The sequence below is a fragment of the Vicugna pacos genome, chromosome 20 (assembly GCF_048564905.1).
Source record: "Vicugna pacos chromosome 20, VicPac4, whole genome shotgun sequence".
Classification (NCBI taxonomy): Eukaryota; Metazoa; Chordata; class Mammalia; order Artiodactyla; family Camelidae; genus Vicugna; species Vicugna pacos.
The window spans coordinates 36,306,512-36,327,070 of record NC_133006.1 but is presented as its reverse complement, the minus strand read 5'-3'; the positions used below and the strand labels follow the sequence as shown (position 1 = coordinate 36,327,070).

The 20,559-nt window shown below is 43.3% G+C and overlaps 1 protein-coding gene and 1 long non-coding RNA gene across 4 annotated transcripts; one reads left to right on the top strand and one right to left on the bottom strand.

Moving 5' to 3' along the window:
• The first annotated feature begins 2,517 nt into the window (after positions 1-2,517).
• EDN1 (endothelin 1) lies at positions 2,518-10,920 on the top strand. Of its 2 annotated transcripts, none has more exons than XM_072945676.1 (6): positions 2,518-2,536; positions 4,612-4,710; positions 6,306-6,474; positions 7,696-7,854; positions 8,009-8,122; positions 9,688-10,920. In XM_072945676.1, exons 2-6 carry the CDS (start codon positions 4,647-4,649, stop codon positions 9,788-9,790), a joined length of 609 nt encoding a protein of 202 aa, XP_072801777.1. In that variant the 5' UTR covers positions 2,518-2,536; positions 4,612-4,646; the 3' UTR covers positions 9,791-10,920. The 2 variants fall into 2 exon arrangements, with proteins under 2 accessions (XP_072801777.1, XP_072801776.1); XM_072945675.1 differs by lacking the exon at positions 2,518-2,536 and adding an exon at positions 4,114-4,132.
• Positions 10,140-17,653, bottom strand: LOC140687801 (uncharacterized). 2 transcript variants are annotated; one of them, XR_012062369.1, is made up of 3 exons: positions 17,356-17,653; positions 16,536-16,725; positions 10,140-10,261 (listed from the first exon to the last, which is right to left on the bottom strand). It is a non-coding gene; the product is annotated as an uncharacterized lncRNA (long non-coding RNA). The 2 variants fall into 2 exon arrangements; XR_012062368.1 differs by lacking the exon at positions 10,140-10,261 and adding an exon at positions 11,019-11,483.
• Between the last annotated feature and the right edge of the window lie 2,906 nt (positions 17,654-20,559).

Here is a 20,559-nt window from a genome sequence, read left to right as displayed (position 1 = left end):
ATGATTCCATACATATTATTGCTCAGGATGGTAGTGACAGTTTCTTAAAGTTATTCAAGTAAAAGAAGTCAGTTGAAAGAAAAATATTAAGTAAAAATCTATGGGTGGCGCACAAATATGGTAAAAGTTGTGAAAGGTTTCTGAATGTCTGAGGTTTAGGAAACACTAGGTTAGAGAACTGGACATATTCTTTTAAACTAAATACCAACTATCTGTCATCATCTTAAGGATGAACGTGCCAAGGAAGTACAGTTGCATTTGGTACATGGTTCTCTTTCCTTTCTTAATTGAAGCATAATTGACTTACAATATTATATTAGTTTTAGGTGTGCAACATAGCAATTTGATATTTTTATATATTACAAAATGATAAGCCTAGTTACCATCTGTCACCATGCAAAATTATTACAATATTATTGACTATATTCCCTTCATTATATATTACATTCCCACGACTTCTTTATTTTATAACTGGAAGTACCTCTTAATCTCCTTCACCTATTTCGCCCAGCACCCCACCCCCGACAACCACCAATTTGTTCTCTGTATCTATGAATCTATTTTTTAGTTATGTTTGCCGGCTGGTTTTGTTTTTTTTAGATTCCATATATAAGTGAAACCATATAGTATTTTCTTTCTCTGTTTGACTCCACTTAGCAAGACACCCTCTAGGTCCAACCATGTGGTTGCTTACGGCTGAGTGCCATTTCATTGTATATACACCACATCTTCTTTATCCATTCATCTGTCGATGACTCTTAATGTTCTATGTTTTTTAAATGCATGGGATGAATCTCTTTTGAGCATCATCCTATCTCCTGTGCCAACTGCCATTATATTTTGGACCCAGGGAGAAGCTGTGTTTGTTCATGACTCCCGGAGGTGTGTAACATGTCATGGTGTAATGTCTGGGGTGCACAACCTTTTATACAGTGCCATGCAAAGTAGGGATGTCAAACAGTCAACAATGTACAATTGAACCAGGCCTGGTGGCCTGGAGAGCTTCACCATCTCTACAGTAAGCTACTCCCTATTCTTTGTCTTCTTGTCAAGAAACGAAATGACTGCTCCTTTTGCTGAGCTCAATGCCATGTCTCACCCCAGATTTACTGGCTTGGCAAAGATGCAAATTTTATTATGCAAAAGTTGAGAAAGAGCAAAGCTGAAAAATGCTAAAAACAGTACACTTTGCTACTGTGCAGTATCTGTATTTGGGGCCCAGGGTGTTTTATTTATAGCTATCTATTAATACATAGCAAGAGATACAGAAAGGAACACATAAGAAATAGTTTTATCAAATAGTTTCCAGTATTCAAGTGTAACATTACAAGGAAGAACAGCAACAGAAAACTGTTCCACTGGGGGAAAAAGCCATCTCTTTACCTCCTCTCTCCCTTCCCTTTCCTCTCTGAGGAGGGCTGTGTCTGCAAAGAGCTTTCCCCCTGCTAGATCTTGGAGGGCTGGGCAGGTGGACTTGGAGGGAGGTGGGCTCTCCACTTCTATTCCTTTGTCCAGGAACCTCCTCCTCTCCCACCCCCCTCCCTAGCAAGGCTTTAAGTGAAGGAGCAGTGGGAGCATCAAGCTTGTAAAACTTGTTTGTTGGGGTTCTTTTTCCCTCCCGCTCTCGGTTCTTGGCAAAATATCTTGCTGGGCAGCTGCCTGGCAATGCCATAGCTGCCTTCTCTGTGCTTGAAAGGGGCTCCCCTTTCCTCCTACAGGAAGAAAAGAGGCTGCGGCAAGAGCTGGAGATGGAGAGATGGGCAGAGAGGCAGATCCCACCACTGCCCCTGGACACATGGAGAAAAATGGAAACACACACAGGCGCATGCTCACCACAGGTGCACACCCACGTGAGTGTGTATCTTGGAAACTCAAGATTTAAAGATGGGGGCAAGATGGTCCTTGGAACAATGGGACCTTTCCAGGTCCGAAAACCTGTGCATTTACTTGAAAAGAAGACCCTGGGTGAAGGGTGGGGGTGGATGGCTGCTGCCCACTTTTTGTATTTGTAATTTAAATACTTCACAGGATGACACAGGGGATGTGGGGGAGGAGGGCTGTGGGAAGATGTGTGGGCAGTTGCATTCTGCTTCACTTCTCCTGATTTTTGGGCGTCACTGGCACCGGTCAGGGCAGCCTCACCAAGGCAGGGGTGGCATGGAGATGGGCTTCCCTGCCGGAGGAGCCAGACTGGACCTGGAAAGGCTCCCCTCATTTCCAGGGAGGAGCTGAGGACAAGCTGGTCCTGGCTGTGGCCAATGTTTGTTAAAGTTGCCAGGAGGTTAAAAAAAAAAAAGGTGTGGGATCCCTGCCAAGACACACTTCCCAGGCCACTTCTCCCAGGACAGCGGGGGGGGGGGGGGGGTCTTGGATCCTGTGAATGTGACATCAAGTCTCCTCCACTCTCCTGTGTTCTGCTGGTGGGAAGAGGTCAGAACACACTGGCCAGAGCCGAGGCAGGCAGAGCTGGCTCCCTGCTTGGTGGCACCTAGTCCTAGGGGAGCTGCACCCTCCCCGGCCCCAGAGCTGGGCTGAGGTAAGCACCCGGAGGAGGAGACCCCTGGGGACTGAGTGGAGTGGTGGGGGCAGGGTCCCTGCCTCTCCCCTGTTTTCAGCTCTTGCTGCAGTGGCTTGTTTAGGGGGCAGATCTCATTATGGAATGGGTACTGCTACTGTTACTATCTCCCCCGCTGTGACTTCCGGGGAGGTCCAGGGGGACCAAGTGTGCCCAGGTCCATGGCTTTGGTGTCAGGATAAAATCTGTCCTTTCCATTCTAAAGGTGGAGAGTAAGCAGACAGAAGCAGGAGGAAATGGTTCCGTTGGAGCCTCAGGAGTTTTCGAAATGAGTCCACATTCCAATCCTGGGGTGTATGGGGGTATTGGCGAAAAAAAAAAGATGAAGAAATGGCAGAAGCATCTATTTGATGGTTTCCCTAGGAGCTAGACAAAGGCACATCTTTTTCCTATGCAGGCAAGATGCTCTAGTTTTATCCTGAGAGCTTTACTCAGCCACACTGAGAACTTTGATGGAGCACAGAACTTGTGGGTGCCTCAACTTTCTCATTTGAAAAATGAGGCTAATTGAAAAAGGCACATGTCTTACATTCATGTTTTGCTCTATACATTACAGCATGTTGTCTCCACTGCAGTAAGTGCCCTGTGGGGACCTCAGGGGTATTTCATGGTTATACAGACAGGAAATTGCTTTGAAAACATAAACATATTATTAAAAGTGAGGTATTGTCTGATCCCTTATTCAGCTCGGGCATTTCCTCCTTCCCAAAACCACCCTGGTGGTGCAGTCACCTAAACTTGTACAAGAACACCCTTTTGACTTAAAAAGATGAAGCCAAAAAAAAAAAAAAAAGGGCTCCTACAAAATGTCCCGATGTAGGAACCAAATGTTATATTCTGAGGGGCATCTCGCCTTCTGTGTCAGGCGCCATCCCTTTCTTTCCTAAGCTCCCGTCTCAGGTGGTTGAGTTTCCTTCTGTTATTTGGAAGCCAAGGCTGTTCATTACCGTTTGTCCTTCGAAAACATCAGCCCCAGTAGCTCTTCGTCGCCCCCTGGCGTTCCTCTCTCGCTATTTCTTAAAATTGGTGCTCCTGAAAGCGGGGCGATCCGGGATAGGGGAGAGGGTGAGCGCACACACACAGCGTTTATGAGGGCTACTAATCAGCAATACTGAACGGATTAGGTATGTGCCTGAAAGAATTCTACTTTTTTTAAACTTCCTTTCTTTGCCAGTTGCTCTCTGATCTTTCCCACTGTGGACGCAAAGAACTTAAGCAAAACAGACCTGGAGGAGGGGGCTAGAAGTAAGAGAAAAATGCATGGATCTGCCAAAATAGTTTGACCCCCGAGTCGGGGGAGGGGGGAGCGCACAGGGAGAGCCTTCCCTGGTCTGATCAGCACTAAGAAATCGGAGAGACATAAAAGGCAAATGAAGAGAACAACAATTAAAAAAAATTCCCCGCACACAACAATACCATCTATTTAAACTGTGGCTCATACTTTTCATACCAATGGTATGACTTTTCTGGAGTCCCTCTTCTGATTCTTGAACTCCGGGGCTGGCAGCTTGCAAAGGGGAAGCAGACTCCAGCGCTGCACGGGCAGGTTTACCAAAGGTCTCTAATGGGTATTTTCTTTTTCTTAGCCCTGCCCCTGAATTGTCAGACGGCGGGCGTCTGCCTCTGAAGTTAGCAGTGATTTCCTTTAGAGCCCAGCCTTATCTCCGGCTGCACGTTGCCTGTTGGTGACTAATAACACAATAACATTGTCTGGGGCTGGAATAAAGTTGGAGCTGTTTACCCCCACTCTATAGGGGTTCAATATAAAAAGCCTGCTGAGAGCTGTCCAGGTCAGACGCGCTTCTGCCTCGGCACTGGGAGCAGCGCCGCCAGGGTCCTCGGTCCCCGCGCTCCACGGCCGCGTGCGTCCTCCGACCGCTCCCACTGCCTCCTCTCCCGGCAGAAACCTCTTTTTTCTCCCGTTAAAGAGCATTCGGGCTGAAGGATCCCTTTGATATCTGAATGACCAGAAACGCTTAAAGGGAACTAAAGCTGCTTTTCTGCGTTTTGTTCCCCCCCCCCTCCTTCGGGTTTAGTTCGCCGGGGGAAGGATTTTGATCCCTTTTTCAGAATGGATTATTTCCCTATGATTTTCGCTCTGCTGTTCGTGGCTTTCCACGGAGCTACAGAAACAGGTAGGCACGTTGACTTGTAATCCCTGAATGTTGATGTCTTCTTCGCAACCTTCATGCTTTCCTGCTTCTGTTTTTTCCCCCCTTCTTTTTCTGACTGCTGCTGGGATATCCAGTGGAGGGGAATTATTGCTCAAAGCTGCTTAAGTTTTCTAGTGGGAAAAAAAAATCCTGTTGAAGATAAATGCTCCTATAGCATTAAAGTAATATTATTATCATTGCCTAGTGTATTTCCTTGGCTTTTAAACATACAACTCAATTAAAGACAAGATACAATTTAGCCAAATGTATTTTTGCAATATTTGTGTTCATACAGGTAATAAGACATACAGGAATTTATATCTTAATTTATATCTTATTCAAATACTCTTTAATAGTGTGTTAATGTGTAAAACATTTAAACATTTCAGCTTGAAGCCAAGGAATTTTATTCAAGTCATTGAAGCAATATATGAGCAGTAAAATCACCTGCAGGAGTCTGGTTGAAAATCCCCTCAGGCAGTGTCAGGGTGATGCAGATGCTTTCTTTAAAATTTGTCATCACTGACTTTAGGTTTCTTTTGGCAGGTTTTTGGCACTCATAACAGTGTGGGTTCCATTTCCAGTCTGATTCACCTGTCCTGAGAGGGAAGCTAGGGTAAATCCTGGCTGCTTAAGGATTTAGATAGTATGGGTGCATCTGCCTGCTTCCCTCTTTTAGGGTCAATGCATTTTTTTGTTTGTTTTGTCATGACCCTGGCTAAAGGGAAAGGATGTCAAGGGAAGGAAAATCCTGGAATGTGTCTGATCATTTGAAATGGACAAAATTGGGCAGATAAGCTGCATGGCTAACTTGTCAGTAAGAGGAGGCAATGCTGCAGTGGGGAGCGGGGAGGAGGCAAATCCCACGCACCGCATACTGCTCGGAGATTCAGAATTCATAACCCCCCAGGACCTTGACCAGGTCCCCTGCTGCTCAGCTTCTGTAGGTCTGTGGTTTCTGTGGAGCTGACTGCCTGGAATAAATACCGGAGAGCTGATTTCTCTTCTCTCTCTCCAATCACCTCCCCAAAGCTCTGGACCTCCACCTATTTCAAGAGGTGTATATCACCCGGGCTACTCCCTGCCTAGCACAGGGTGTGAACTGGTGGGTCCTGCCCTCAACAGAAGGTCATGGCTCTGAATCTTAAAAAAAAAAAAAAGGCAGTATGATTTATTTAGTCTTAGATTTTTGGTCATCAGCCAATTTTAAGGCATTGTAGGTTGAGCTGTCCTACTAGGGTCCACGCAGAAGCCAATCCAAATTTCCAGCAGGCAGCAGTTCCTTGAAGGCTGTTTCAAGGGGCTGGTAAGTCCCTTTTCAGGTGGTGGTTTCCCCTGCACTTGTATAATCTCTCTGAAAGAGATAAGCCAGTGGTGATAAAGGTGAAGTCATGTTAAGGAGGGCAAAAAAAAAAAAAAACAACAAAACCTTTTTCCCTCTGTGTTTCTTGCTGAAGGCAGCCGTGTGCTTCATCGGCTTTTATCTGCTCTGCCAGATCTGGCGTCGATACCGTGACCTGTGTGCCTCTGGGCCTCCACGGAGACATCTCCCATTGACCTGCTCTTTCTCTCCCCAGTGGTCTTGGGCGCCGAGCTCAGCACAGGAGCGGAGGGCGGAGGGGAGAGGCCCTCTCCCAGCACTCCCTGGAGGCCCCGCCGGTCCAAGCGCTGCTCCTGCTCTTCCTTGATGGATAAAGAGTGTGTCTACTTCTGCCACCTGGACATCATCTGGGTCAACACTCCAGAGTGAGTCTCTAGAGGGCATCGTTACACTAGTCACTCCTCCCCTTTGGCGTTACCGGAGCTCACTCTTGTTACTTTTTGGCTTGGACACTGTAGGTGTGGGGCCCGGGTTTTGGTTGGGGGGGGGATATTTTTTTCGTGGGATCTGCCTGGTTTAGGAGATACATTGCTGAGATCTTATGTGGGTTGGTCCAACCTAAGCTTCTCATGGGAGAGACTCAAAAGGCAGAAGGGATTATAGTTATAGTCCCACCTGCCCATTTTACTTTTAGAAAAACAAAGACCCCAAATGTGGAAGCCACTTGTGAGGAAAAAGTTTATGGCAGAGTTCAACCTAGACCCTGGGTGTCCGACTCGAAGCCCAATCCTTAGATTTCCCTTCTGTCTCCAGAGTGAAGAAAGTAGTTCCTCCTCCATTACCCTCTGAAGACTAGTTCACCCATCAGAGGGAGTCGAAAACAAAAACACATTGATTGTGCCTGCAGGGTCCCATTACCGTGAGGGACGGCCAAAATCCAAACAAAATCAAATCAAACCAAAACAAAATCCACAGCAAGCCTGATACTGAGTAAGGTGATACTTCCAAGGGGAGGACTTATTCCTTAGGTGAGAATCAAAAGAGACACATTGGCAATTACTGGACAGACTTCTGGCAAGGGACCCTTCTATAGTCATGTGATCTTACCAGATCACAGAAAATATGCAGCATGGGCAGGAACTATGCACACGGTACGATGCCTCCTCCCGTCTCCTCCGGGGCCCCTTTCAGCATTACCATGTATAGCTTGAGTGGAAAATAGGTTTTCAAAACCTTGTGAGTCATAGTTTCACGTGGAAGTGCCCCCCTCCTAAGAACTGTTAACAAAGGAGAAAGTTAGAAAAGGGAAGAAAATATGAAACAGATACCAAAGCAGAGATGTCATAATTTTGGACAAAAAACAAGGCTACTATATATCGAGAAGAAACTGAATGTTGTTTGAGAGTTCACATAGAATTTTAATGACTCGGAAAAACTGATTTTCTCCTGGTTGCGTCTACATGCGCAGGGCCATTGACAGGCATGTGATCCTGTTACATTTCACTCTCCTAAGTTCCACTACCAGACATTGTGGCGTGAGCTCCTTCTGTCTTAATGGAATGAGCTTGCCCCAAAGAAGGCAATCTTTGGAGACTATTAGACTATTAATTATGCTAATCTCTTTTGTTCCTCTCTTTCAATAACAGGCACATTGTTCCATATGGACTTGGAAGCCCTTCTAGGTCCAAGCGATCCTTAAAGGATTTATTTCCCACAAAGGCGACACTCCACAGGAACAGATGCCAGTGTGCAAGCCAAAAAGACAAGAAATGCTGGAATTTTTGCCAAGCAGGAAAAGAACTCAGGTGAGTCCAAACAACTTTGTTTTCCATCAGTTTTATGGCCTCCTGACCTTCTCCCTCTTATGATGCTGCCTTGTTATTTGAAAGATTAACTGAGGCCTTGAGAGCAACTGGAGATACCATGGCTGAAATGTTTTCCCTTTGTGTATTTTAATAGGGACCAAGACACTACGGAGAAAGGCTGGAATAACCAAAAGAAAGGCAGAGACTGTTCCCAGCCTGGTGAGAAGTGTATTCAGCAGCAGCTAGTGGCAGGAAGGAAAATAAGAAGGTAAGAGGCTCCCAAGAACAGCTGGCCCCTATCCCCTGTGAATGGTCTCCGCTCCTAGTCACTCTTACCTCCATGGGGGAAAGGCTTAGGAGACAATGGCAAAGGAAAGGGGGATCTCTGCATTCCAAAGGAATCGCTCTCAAATGTTTTCCTGAAGGCCTTGAATGCAGACTGCTGCCCACTGTACATTTTGGAGATTTTTTAGCACACACACACCACTCATTCTAAAGGTAGATTTTCCAAACAAGATGTATCAAGAGACACCTTTGTTATTTGATCACGTCTACTTTTTGCCTCTCTGAGTCAGTATATTTACTGCTTTCCCTAAGAAATTAAAAATCACTTCAGGGAGATTTTTGTTTGTTTAATCAAAGTGTCATGTATAATCCAATTCTTCAAAAAGTAGTATTCAAATGGCCAAAGGGAAAATAAAGTTACTAGGTAGGGTTGGTGAGAGTTAGAACAGGTCGTTTTTTTCAGGTTTATTTATTTATTTTTTTAAACAGGGAAATGCATCTGGTCGACAGAGCCAGTGTCATTCCCAAAAGCTCTCTCGTTTTTCAGTCAGTCATGAGCTGGGGCAGAGAACGGATCTGGGTTAGAAGTAACACCACAGGGTTGCTCTGAGCAGCTCTCGAGTGACAACCCTTCCAAATCCCAAACAGTTTGGAATTCACAGACAGGAGGGAGGAATCCTGCTTTCAGATCTGTCCCATAGTCTACATTTCCCTATCATGGTCAGTGGAAGCTTCTCCTCAAAATCCATTGGCAAGCAGTTCCAGGATCCAAGTGTTCTGAGCACAGACCTGGCAGCCAGGAATGACTTTTGAGCTGTTTACTACTGACATCCTAGCGGCCTGTGACATCCCACGTGCCCTGGAAGTTTCCCTGTTTATGAACTCAGGCCACTAATGCTCCCCTAGATCTCAAGATTATGTAAAACAACTTTTCTGAGCTGACTTGGAAATTATTTATTTTTTCTCTTAGTTTCTATTATATCAACTATTAAATCAGTGCTACAGTTCTTCCCTCTTTCTTTGTCCTGCAAAAACAAAATTTTTTAAATTGCCATAGAACAATTGCTTTGGGCCTACCTGTATGGGTCCTCTTTTTTAAATCTCTTTCCCGCTAAGTCACCTTCAATTCCTTACGTGATTAAGAAGACACTCGTGACTCTTTGAAACCTGTGCTGAATTGGTCTCTCCACACACTCCCACAGAGGTTGGGACAGTGGTTGGAGGAGGGCTAAAGTAGGGAAGAGAATATCTCTAGTTTACCTTAAAATTGTACTTTAGAATTGTATTTAATACCCAGTTCCCTTTAGACATGACCATATCCCTTTTCTCCCCCCAGCCTCCCCCGACCCCATTCTAGGCATAAAGGGTAGTTTATTTTCACTTGAGGTTAGCAGAGTACCATGAGGTTGTGGGTGGGGGTGAAAGTTCAGGATCCAGATTTAGATTTGTTTGTGCCAGTTTCTAATTTTAGATGTTTCTTTTGCCCAGGAATGATTTTTGCTCAAAAAATTTTTTTTTGTTTTGTTTTCTCTTGTTTTGTTTTAATAGGTTGGAGGCCATCAGCAACAGCATCAAAACATCCTTTCACATTGCCAAGCTGAAAGCCGAGCTCTACAGAGAGAAGAAAGTGACCCACAACCGAACACACTGATGGCAGGCTGTGGGGGCCTGTCTGAAGCCATCTCATCCACAGCGAGCCCCAGGCCTGACTGCGCTCTCTCCGCATGGCTGGGACCAGAGCAAAAGCACCCTCCCTGCTTAGACCGGTTCTTGTTCCAGACTGTCACAGGACCAGTGCCCTCGGTCTAAACATTCCAAGAAAGGTTAAGGAGTCCCCCGTTCCATCTTCATTTGCCTCTATCAGTGGTAACTGCTTTCTCTCCTGCTCTGGGGTGACAGTGGGCCGCTCCAAGAAGGCAGAGAGACACAGTGACCTGCAGATTAGGCTGGCCTCCTCCAGCAGGAGGAGAGGAGATTCCACGTGCGGGCGGAGTTCCGGAAGAGGGTCCGAAGGGAGTGTTTGTGTCTCACTCAGGCGCCTGGCACATTTCAGGGAGAAACTCCAAAGTCCACACAAAGATTGTCTAAGGAGTGCACAGACTGAACACACTCGAAGGACAAACTCTCGAGTGAAAAAAAAAAAAGATTTTTTTAAATTCATAAAATGCAAACCGAAAGAAACTGTTACTACTGTAAATCAGGATGCGTTGCATAAATATGAGTCTACCTCACCTATATTGCACTCTGGCTGAAGTATTTCCCCACCTTTAATTATTGTCTCCCCAAACTCTTCCTTCTCCCACTGCTCCCTCCTCTAAAATCTTCATACTAAATCCTAGCCTCGTGGAAGTCTGTCTAATGTGTCAATAGTAGATATAATATTTTCATGGTAATCTACTAGTTCTGTTTTCATGAGAAAAAAAAATCATTGAATCAGGAGATTCCCTTACTTTGATTTTTGGAAACACTGTGGTATAGGGTTGGTTATGGAAGACATTGAAGGGTGGAACATTGGTTATGCTTTAAAGCAGTAAAATTATTTTCCTTTATGCAACTGGCTAATGGAAGAGGTGGATTAAATTTTGATGTACTTATTTTTTTATAGATATTTATATTCAAACAATTTATTCCTTATATTTACCATGTGAAATATATGTTTGGGCAGGCCATATTGGTCTATGTATTTTTTTAGAAATGTATTTCTGAATGAAATTGAGAAAATGCTTTGTTTTGCCTGTCAAGGTAATGACTTTAGAAAATAAATATTTTTTCCCTACTGTATGTACTGATTTCGAATCATTTTGGAAAATCCTGAGAAGTGGGCCAAAGTGGTAAGAATGAAGGGGAAGGGTTAAAGATGATCTCTTGGAGAGGTAATCTTTAGGAGGAAAACAGCGTGCGCTAATTAAAACAAGAATTTGATTTATATCTTAACAGTCACCTTTAGATTGCATTAAGCTAAAAACAAAACAAAAAAACCAGCTTTTACACCTCTGTCTTTCCCTGCATGGCTGCCGTCTGTTTCTCCTTTACCTGAAAACTCTCCAGGGACTTTATCCATTAAACTTTGCTTTGGCTATTAGACAGGCTCCAACAGTTTTAAGCTGATGGTGTGCTGAGAGGTGCTTTCTCCATAGTAATAAACTGGAGGAAGCGACGGCCAGGCAACCTCCCCAAAGGTACCTAATTATACACAGTTCCACACCAGACGTCCTTTAGGAAGATGACAGAGCAAGTAAGGGCTCCCAATGGCTTTTTATTTGCGCAGATTAAGAAGTTTGCTTATTGAAGAACAGTGAGTACTTCTGCTTCTTCTTCATGGTAGCCCAGGACTGGACACCTGCCTGTGGAGGTGGAGATGCCAAATGCTGATTCCGGGCGTCCCGCATCAAGGCACCACCCTCCTCCCAACTTTGCCCTAGGCTGACCCGCCAGCCCACTGGGGAGAATAGCACTGCAAACGGTAGTTACCAGCAGGAGCTCATAAGAGCTTGATCAGCTTTCGAGAATCTTCACCGCCCTTCTCTGTCTGAAAGAATGTCTGGCATTCCACAAATATTAGCTCTCGGGGATGCTGGTGTCCAAACAGTGACACCGCTGAAGGATGTTAAATAACAGTCTTCAGGTGTGCATACGCACTGTCCTGGGCAGGGTTTCTATCTTTGCTGGCATTGTTTTTCATCTCTCACTCTTGTGTTTTTAAGAGACAGTCCAGTGTCTTGGCAGAATTGCTTATAAAGCTCACTTTCTCCTGCAAACTGTTTCTCGGTGTGTGGTTCTCCTGGGGACTGTGAAGTCTTGCCCACATTGACAAAGGACTTGGCCTGAACTTAGCCGCTGTTTAACCTTGCACAACCGTTTGATCCCCTGGCATCGTAAATTTCCTCATCTGTTAAATGAGGAAGGGGAGGAATTTCTCTAACAGCTCCAAGAGCGAGTCTGAGATGGCACGAAGAGGTTGAGGGGACAGGAAAGAGGGAAGATTAGCCCTTGCAGGACACGGATCTAATATATTTAAGAGGGAAGTGGGAGGAGAAGCCATTGAGCAAAAGTATAACACGGTAAGCAATGGAGATAAGATTTTCTTTTCCTTTCTTTCTTTTTTAAAAATTTTATTATTCAGACTTTTAAATCCTCTCCCTCCATGCTTCCTCTACAGTAACCAGCAAGACAAGTAAAATGTGTGAAGCAGCTCTCCTAGGGCTTGAGAGTCAGTAGTAAATTAAGTTGGAAGGTTCCTACGAAGTAAATATTTTTCAAGCACGTAGAGAAAAGACTGACTAAGTCTTAAGGCCGATGCTAACTTGAGGGGTGAACTGGTGGCACAGCCAGTCGTGCTTCCTCCTGCTTTTCCAGTAAAAGTGTGGTTTCTGGAAGCCCACTTAGGACAGATTTCTCTCTTCACACTAACGGCCAGGCAGAGCTTTGATCTCAGGGCTCCAAGGACAAGAGGATGCTGGGTGGGGAGAGGTGATCTTGGGTGAAAGGAGTGGGGTCCACTAAAGTGTTTCATTTTGACTCCAGGGACTGGCCTCTTTTGTGATGGAAACCACTGGCTTTAATCCTATCTGAGCTTCCCCCAAATACTCAAGTTCTCACAACTCTGGGTATTGCACAATGCAGGGGTTCTTTCAGGAAGAAAGAGAAATTTTCAGTCTTCCCAGGTGAAAAAGCCGAGGCCCAGAGAGGGAAGTGATCTACCCAAGGTCACGCGGCGAGCTGTAGCATCTCTGTAGCCTGAACCCTTGAGCAGGGCTGTTTCTCTCAAGAGGTACCTGGAGGTCCATGGAGACAGACACTCAAGCAAATCTTAATAGAGGGTTCTGGGCGGTAAAGCAAAATCACTCTTCATAAAAGCTTTGCCTTCCCACCTCACAGATGATGGCTACCATATCCATCCTTTCTATTACTCTCTCAGGAAGATCGATGTGTCTGCAAGCCTTGGTCGTGAACATTTCAGTTGTATGATATTTGTCTACTACATTATCTTCATGGTACCAAGGCACGGCTGGCAGAAAAATTACCATAATTTACCATGCCTGCCTCTAAATCTGGTTTCATGGAGGGCTTCACTGATAACCACTGGAAATAGATCCAACACACAGGAAGAAATTACAGTGATGAAAGTGACGGCAGTGGCAGTAGCATCTCCTCAAGCCTTGGGCAATGATCAGAGAAAGATCTAGGGCTGGCACCATTGGACAGTGAAAAGAGAAGGGTCTTGGCCTTGGGGGGGGTCACTGACTGATGGACGTGATGTGTCCCAAGTGTGACAGGCAGTGTGGCCCCAAAAGGCATCATGTCGGGAATCTGACGTGCAGTTTTACTGGTTCAGTCTCCTGTGTTTCTGCATCTCATTTTTCTCTTTCAGATTCTGAGTCATCACAGGCTCCCACCCTAAACTGCTGTGGGGCATCTAGGGGTGAAATCTGCAACAGCCATCACTGGCATGGCATAGGCTCCGACCAACTGGGATAGCCAGAGCCATGGAGTGGTTCTTGGTGGCCCCCTAGCTAGGCCAGATGTTACACCTCCGGATGTTGGACTGTGGGAAGATCCGGCAATCCAGGGAGGGTATGGGCAGCTGGGATGGAATTTCCAGACTTCTTGCTGCTATGACTATTTACAGACCATTATGATAGTATTTCAATCTTGGAAAAACAAATATACTGGTACCTGCCCCTGTGCATGTCAGACTTGGAAGCGCCAAAATTCTTGCTAAATTAGTTTCTTTAAAGTTTCACTGAGTGGGACCACACTGTCTGCATGCCTTCCAAAGTTTCGTCCCATATTTTTCTGTCCTTGTCCCTTTGTGTTCCTGCTGCATCGGCATCCCTCTGTGTGGTCTTCTCACGCTTCATGTTCCTCTCACTCATGCGCTGATCTCCTTTGGTAGAAGTGGAAATGCTCTAGGGTATTCTTTGTGTCCTTGGAGGTTTTTAGCAGGACAATTTTATGGTTGCCAAAACTAGGATTGCCTGAGACCAAGACTTGCTAGGGTCTTATATCTGCTCTAGGATTTTCAAAAAGGAGCTGCTTGTAAAGTTGGGTCTTGCCCTCTTAGATTAACTTTGGAAACTGAAAGGGTGGCCAGATAATTTATCATTACAATTGGAACACTTTTGATAGTGCTTGGTGATGCTTTTAGCAATTACCACGGACTGTCGTTGGCAAATAGGACAAGCCTTGAAGGACGTCAGACTTTCAGAACCACCTTGATATCTTAGAGATGACGTGGGCTTTGGCCCTGTTTAAGCAGACTCAATGTCTTTATCTCTGTATCTGCCGACCAGGCGAGGGCAGAGAACTTTCACCTTCTCTAGTGCCTCCAGCTTTGAGCATGGAATTTCAGGCATAATATATCAATGACTTAATAAATGTACAGATAAGTTACAGGGTTCAGTAAGAGAGGGGTGAAGGTGATAATGAGATGAGACTTCAGAAGATTCACAAGACCCACTCATAGGGATCTCTCTGGAGAGTTTGCATAGCCAAAGTATGCCTTTCTTTACAGGCTCCATTTTAGTGGTAATTGTCACAACTGGGTGAGTTTCTATTTCTTTCTATTCCAGTTCACCCTGCATATCACCATCATCATAATAATCTTCCCCATGCGCTTCAACCACAATTTCCATGAATGCAGAGTTGGAAAGAACTTAAAAATAATGTATGTTATCTCCCCATCTCAAAAAATCTCCCATTGCCATTCTTTGCTTATAGAATAAAAAATGCTATCTACTGAGGCAGGGAGGAAAGAGAAGGACCAGACTGACAAGAAAGGTTAGAAGGTGGTATTGTAATTTTTGAGCTTTAAATTTTTTATTACAGATATCTTCCAAACATATTCAACATTTGGGAGAATAATATAATAAACGCAACATGCCCATCATACAGTTTTCACAGGTGTCAAGGTATGCTTGATCATGTTTCACCTCTACTGACACTCTGCTTTCCCTTCCTGGATTACTTTGAAGCAACCCCAGGTATCACTGTCATCTCATCTGCAAGTATTTCAATATGGACATAGTGAATTTGATATGCTCTGTTCAACCAAATAAAATGTGAAATAGTCAATTGGCTATGTGGGTCTGGGGCTTAGAGGGAATGAACAACCAAGGTTCCCAGACCTCAGGGGACTCATCATCACAAAGGAGACAAACATGTGTAATAGCTAACATTTATGTAGTGCTTACTGCATGCCGGACATTCCTTTGAGAGGTTTGCTCACATCAACTCATTTCTTCCTTACTATCACCCTGTGAGGTAGGTACTTTTCTTTGCCCCATTTTATAGATGAGGGAACTCAGGGAGAGATTAAGTAGTAACTTGTTCCAGGTCAGGCAGCCAATTAAGAGGCAGAGCCTGGTATGACCCAGATAAACTGGTGCACTATGCTTTGTGACTAAGAAGAAACAGTGGTAAAGGCTACACTATGGGATGAACAAGTTCTAGGATGGTGTAAAAGTGACAGGGACCCATTCTGCCTGGGGGTGGAAACAGAAAGTGTGATGGTTTCAGTGAAGGTTTCTTGGGAAGAGTCTCTGAGGAATGGGCTTTGAGCCCCTAACTAAGCAAGATACCACTCAAAAGATTAATAATTCCATCAAAAGTATAGAAGAGTCTCAAGAAAATTCTTCACCTACAGAGGACTTGATAAAAAGAACATAGCCTAAAGTGCTTATATGATTGATTTACAAGAAAGGTAAGCAGGTATCTATCTCATCAAGAGAAGATTTGTCCCACTAAAATTCAGGAAGGATAATTAAATGATACTGAAAATCTTGAAGCATCACAACCATACCTGGATATTGTATCTAATTGATAAAAGTAAATGAATATTATCTTTACAGAGAAAAAAATTCTTCAGATGTAACTGTGATGATCCTGACACAATAAACCATGAACATAGTATACCAAGCAATATCGTTAGAACATAAACGGATATATCAAGAATAACAAGTAAAGAGATTCTGTAGGTCTAGAGAATGTCTTAAACACCTAGAAGTTAATAGAACTCCACTGATAAGTGATGGGAATCCCAACTGAAAAATCAGTGGCCAGAAGATGCCAGGTGCAAAATAAGGAAGTGAAATTGTGACCAACTTAATGTTTTAAAAAAACCTCTGAAATTATGACCAATAGCACTATACTTCGTTATCTAATATTCAGCAAAGCAGCACTAAGACTCAGAAGTAAGGACAGTGACGGCACTGACAATTCTGTAGGAATTTCTCATATTGCACACAATTTCTCAGATACTTATAACATTACACCTATGTGAATTTTATCTAGGGATAACTAAGCATTTTTTCTGATGTGCTAATTAATCAATAAGAACATATCAAATAGATCTAATTATTTCTAGTACCATTCCTTTTACAAAGATGAAAACAAACCTTGGTGGGTTTCCAGGGGCCCTCTGGTAATGCACATACATATATATGACATCTTGTACCACGTACAAATCAGAGGCCAAATCATAATGCTCCAGAAATCTAATGAATAGCCATTCATCAACTCAATTTACTATTAGTTTCAAGGTTTCCATTTCCTAAAGGTCTTGCAAATTATCTTCAGGCCGACATGCTGTAAAACATAATTACTACTGAAATAAAATTTTTCAGAGTAATGATTCAAATGAGTTAACCACAAATTTACATTTCTCACAGTCTTAGGCATTTACCAGAAGTTATGCTAGCTTATTCAATCAGTAAATCTGTATAAGTTTAGGAAGAACATATACAAGTAGAATAAAAATCTATGATTATTTAACACTGATAAATCAGAGAAAACATAGCTGTTTTTATTAAACCAAAATTATTAAACTAGTACTATTTGCCAAAAATTTACCTAAATAATGTTAACTTACATTCTTAAATTATTTCTGAGTTAGTTTCTATAAGAATACCTCTTTTTTCCCACAGTGAAAGTATTAGAGATTCAATTTTCTTATTTTCTAGTAATTTAAGGAATAGTCAAGTTATAGAAGTGCTCATTTATCTCTAGGCCAATCAGACTAGAGCTCCTTTAATTTAAAGACTTTCTAATCTAGTTTATTAATATCACCAGGCGACAGGAAAATATTACACACTCACAAGGCAAAAAACTTTCTAATTTACAGACATATAAACATATAGACACACACAGAGGGAAAGATTGTAGTTTTCGATTCTAAAATTTCATGGGTCAAGCATAAACCCAGAATAAAAAACTCACCAATCCAGATATTCACCTCCATGTTTGCACAAAACTCTTAGATGATCTGAACTAAAATTAGGCAAAGAGAAGAGACTAAAAAGCCAAACTCTCTGATACCTTTCACCCAACAGAAGCAAGACTGCTATAAACCAGCAACTGTTTACAGAGACCATCAAATGGTTAGACCACGAAACCAAAAGGAGATGGCATCAGAAATCAAATGAGCGCTCCAAAAAAAATCAAAATCAAACCTTTACTGTGCTACCTCTGGACAAAGGTCCCCAAGTCACCAGTCAGGAGCACAAAGGGCCCTGGTTAGCTCATTGCTGGGTGGAACGGGAATCTGAAGGTGAGATCCAATTTTATCCAAGTCATTGCATCAAACTGAGAGAGCCTTTGTTTACCAGGAGAATGTGGGAAGAAAAGGGAGCCAGGTCAGCACAAACGCATGAAGGAAATTAGCCCAAATGTAGTTAAATGGCTAAGAGCATGGTCATTGGGTTCAGATATACCAGGATTAAAATCATGGATCCATCATTTATATAACCTTTGGAAAGCTATTTTACTCTCCCGAGTGTCCACCTATTCTATATGTAACATGGAGATCATAAGACCTGCCACACAGTGTGATTGTAAAGATTAACGTTCCACATAAAGGAAAACTCCAGAGACCAGACCTCAATACATGAAATAAAACCTTTGCAGTGTATCTTTAACTTACTTTTCCTGTTTTATCTTCCATCTCCACCTCTACCTTCTATTTTAGGTACTATTTTAGGGCAACTTTCCTCAAAATTTTGTGTGCAATAGAATTACTTGTAAAGTTTGCCAAAATGAAGATTTTTAGGTCACAAACCCCAGAAATTATAATCTGGTACATGGTAGGACGCAGAAAACTTTGCTTTAGCTACATCTGGGTGGTTCCAATGTCGATGAGCTTTAGATGATAACTGAAAACAATACTAGCCATTAGCCATTCTGTACCCTGGCTGTGAAATTTGTCTCCACCCTAGGTATTCATATGCTGTTTTCTCAGTACAGAATGCTCTTTCTTCACAGTTCTGCTAGTGAAATTTTATTTATTCTTCAAGTCTCCTTTCAAATGTTTTCTTTTGCATGAGGTCTTATTGGACTCCTCAAGGCAAAAGGGCTTTGTCATCTCTCCTCTGGTATTTGATTACAAGTCTAATTCTCCACTCAGTAGTGAGCTCTTAGAGGGGAGGGATTGGGTCTTATTTATCTCTGTCCTCAACATCTAGAGAAGGCATGCTTTAAATGTCTGGTAATTGAAATGACAATCCCAACCCTCTATTTCAAGAATGATTGGACTCTCTGTGTCCTTGGCTATAACCTCATCTATAATCCTGCACTGAGAGTCTTCCAAAGCTTCAGGCCAGAAGATAGTAAGATCTGTCAAGGCAAAGACTGAAAAAAATATTTGCAATACATATAGTGGATGAAAGACTAGGTATCTCTGGGGTACTAGTCTCTAAGAAATGATGCTAACACATGACAGTGAAAAATCAGAAAAACGGTGCCTGCTAACTCAGCTTTCCACATACAACGCATTTCATTACTGGCAAAATAGACATTTGTTCTACTACTGCCAAAGTCAATAGTGCTCTTGAGTAGAAATAAAAACCTTCCTAGCATCAACCTAGCTTTGCTATTTTTGTGCATGGGTATGTTACTATGGCAATGACAGGTTGCTACTATCTCTGAGTCCAGCCACTTGACAAGCACCCAGAGTCAGCAGTAACAGGCAGCTGACATTGTGAAACCAAATACCGCATGATGAGGTCCTCTTTCTAGGGAACAATGTAGTTATATGAGTGTCACTGAACTTCACCTACGAGTGTGAAAAACATTGCTCTCTAGCTTTGGGCAACACAATAAGCCATGAAATGGAAGATGATTCCAAATAAGTTTAAAAGATAAATTTAGTAACATGTGATCATAAAGAGCTTTATAACCTCCTGCATAGGAAAGCAGTTTCAATGTCAGGAGTGTAGAGAGTCCCTCCCTTTGAGGGGTGGTCATGACTAGCAGAGATCCTGAGGGACTTCTGATGTTCTACTTAGTCTGGGTGCTGAAATCACAGGTGCCTTGATTTTGGGGGAATTCTTTGGGCCATACATTATTACACGTGCTCTTTTCTGCATGTCTTGTATTTCAAGAAAGCTGACCTCCCTCTCCCCAAAAGCAGTTTTATTTTCCTTTTTTTCAATAATAAATGCTCAACAAATATATACAGAATTGTAGTTTTGAGTGGTGCCAGAATTATAGCCTGCTTCAAGGGGTGTATATGTTATGGTTCCATCCGGGCATCTGATGTGCAATTGCACTTGGTGCAACTCATTTCATTGCAGCACGACTTAGCTTTCATCTTCAGAGTAAAGGCCTCCTTAGCATTTTTTTTTTTAATAAGGTCCCCATCCTGGCTGCATACAAAAGGCTCTTCCAGCACCATTGCGGTGCCTTAGATTAGTTTCCTTGTATGTGTTGCTTGGCTTTGTCTGGTTTTGACGCCATCCTGAAGATGGTAAAATGAGCCAGGTGATTTCATCTCTCGTGGCACACCTTGAGGACATTGCTTGGGCATGAGCCAGTTTACTGCTCACAGCCCGAGACATTTTTTCCCACGAGCTAGCTCACCTCCCTCTCTCTCACAAAGAAACTTCCTGCATGGGAAAGGACACATCAGAAAATATGAAGCCTTGTAACTAGTGGGAAACATGCTTGACATTAGAGATGCTGTCTCCACCCCCACCCACTCGACACTGACACATCAACTCTAATTTCTTACTAATGCTTGGGTTTCGCTCTAAGCTCTCTTTGCCCATGACATCAACACACATATCCGGGAAAAGAAAGGGCATCAGGAAGGACTGGCTAGTGTGTAAGTGGTTCTTTGTTGCTGCTGACTGCCTTGAGTAGCTTGCAGAATGTGACTCCTGGATCTCACTGACTGAAGTGGGCTCCCTAGGAGCATGTTTCCCTTTATCTGTGACCTGAAACCAGGGGTAAGGATGAGCATCACTTGGCAATGTGTGTTTGTCGGCCGACACTTGACTTCGAGACCAAACCAGCATTTACTTTCTTTTAGTCAATTCCACTGGTCCTTCCATTTGGTCAATTCCATGACTGTCTGACCTAGGACCAGAGGAATTTAGCATCTTTACTAAGCTAGACACAGTTGCAGCACCAAAAAGGTTTGTGCCG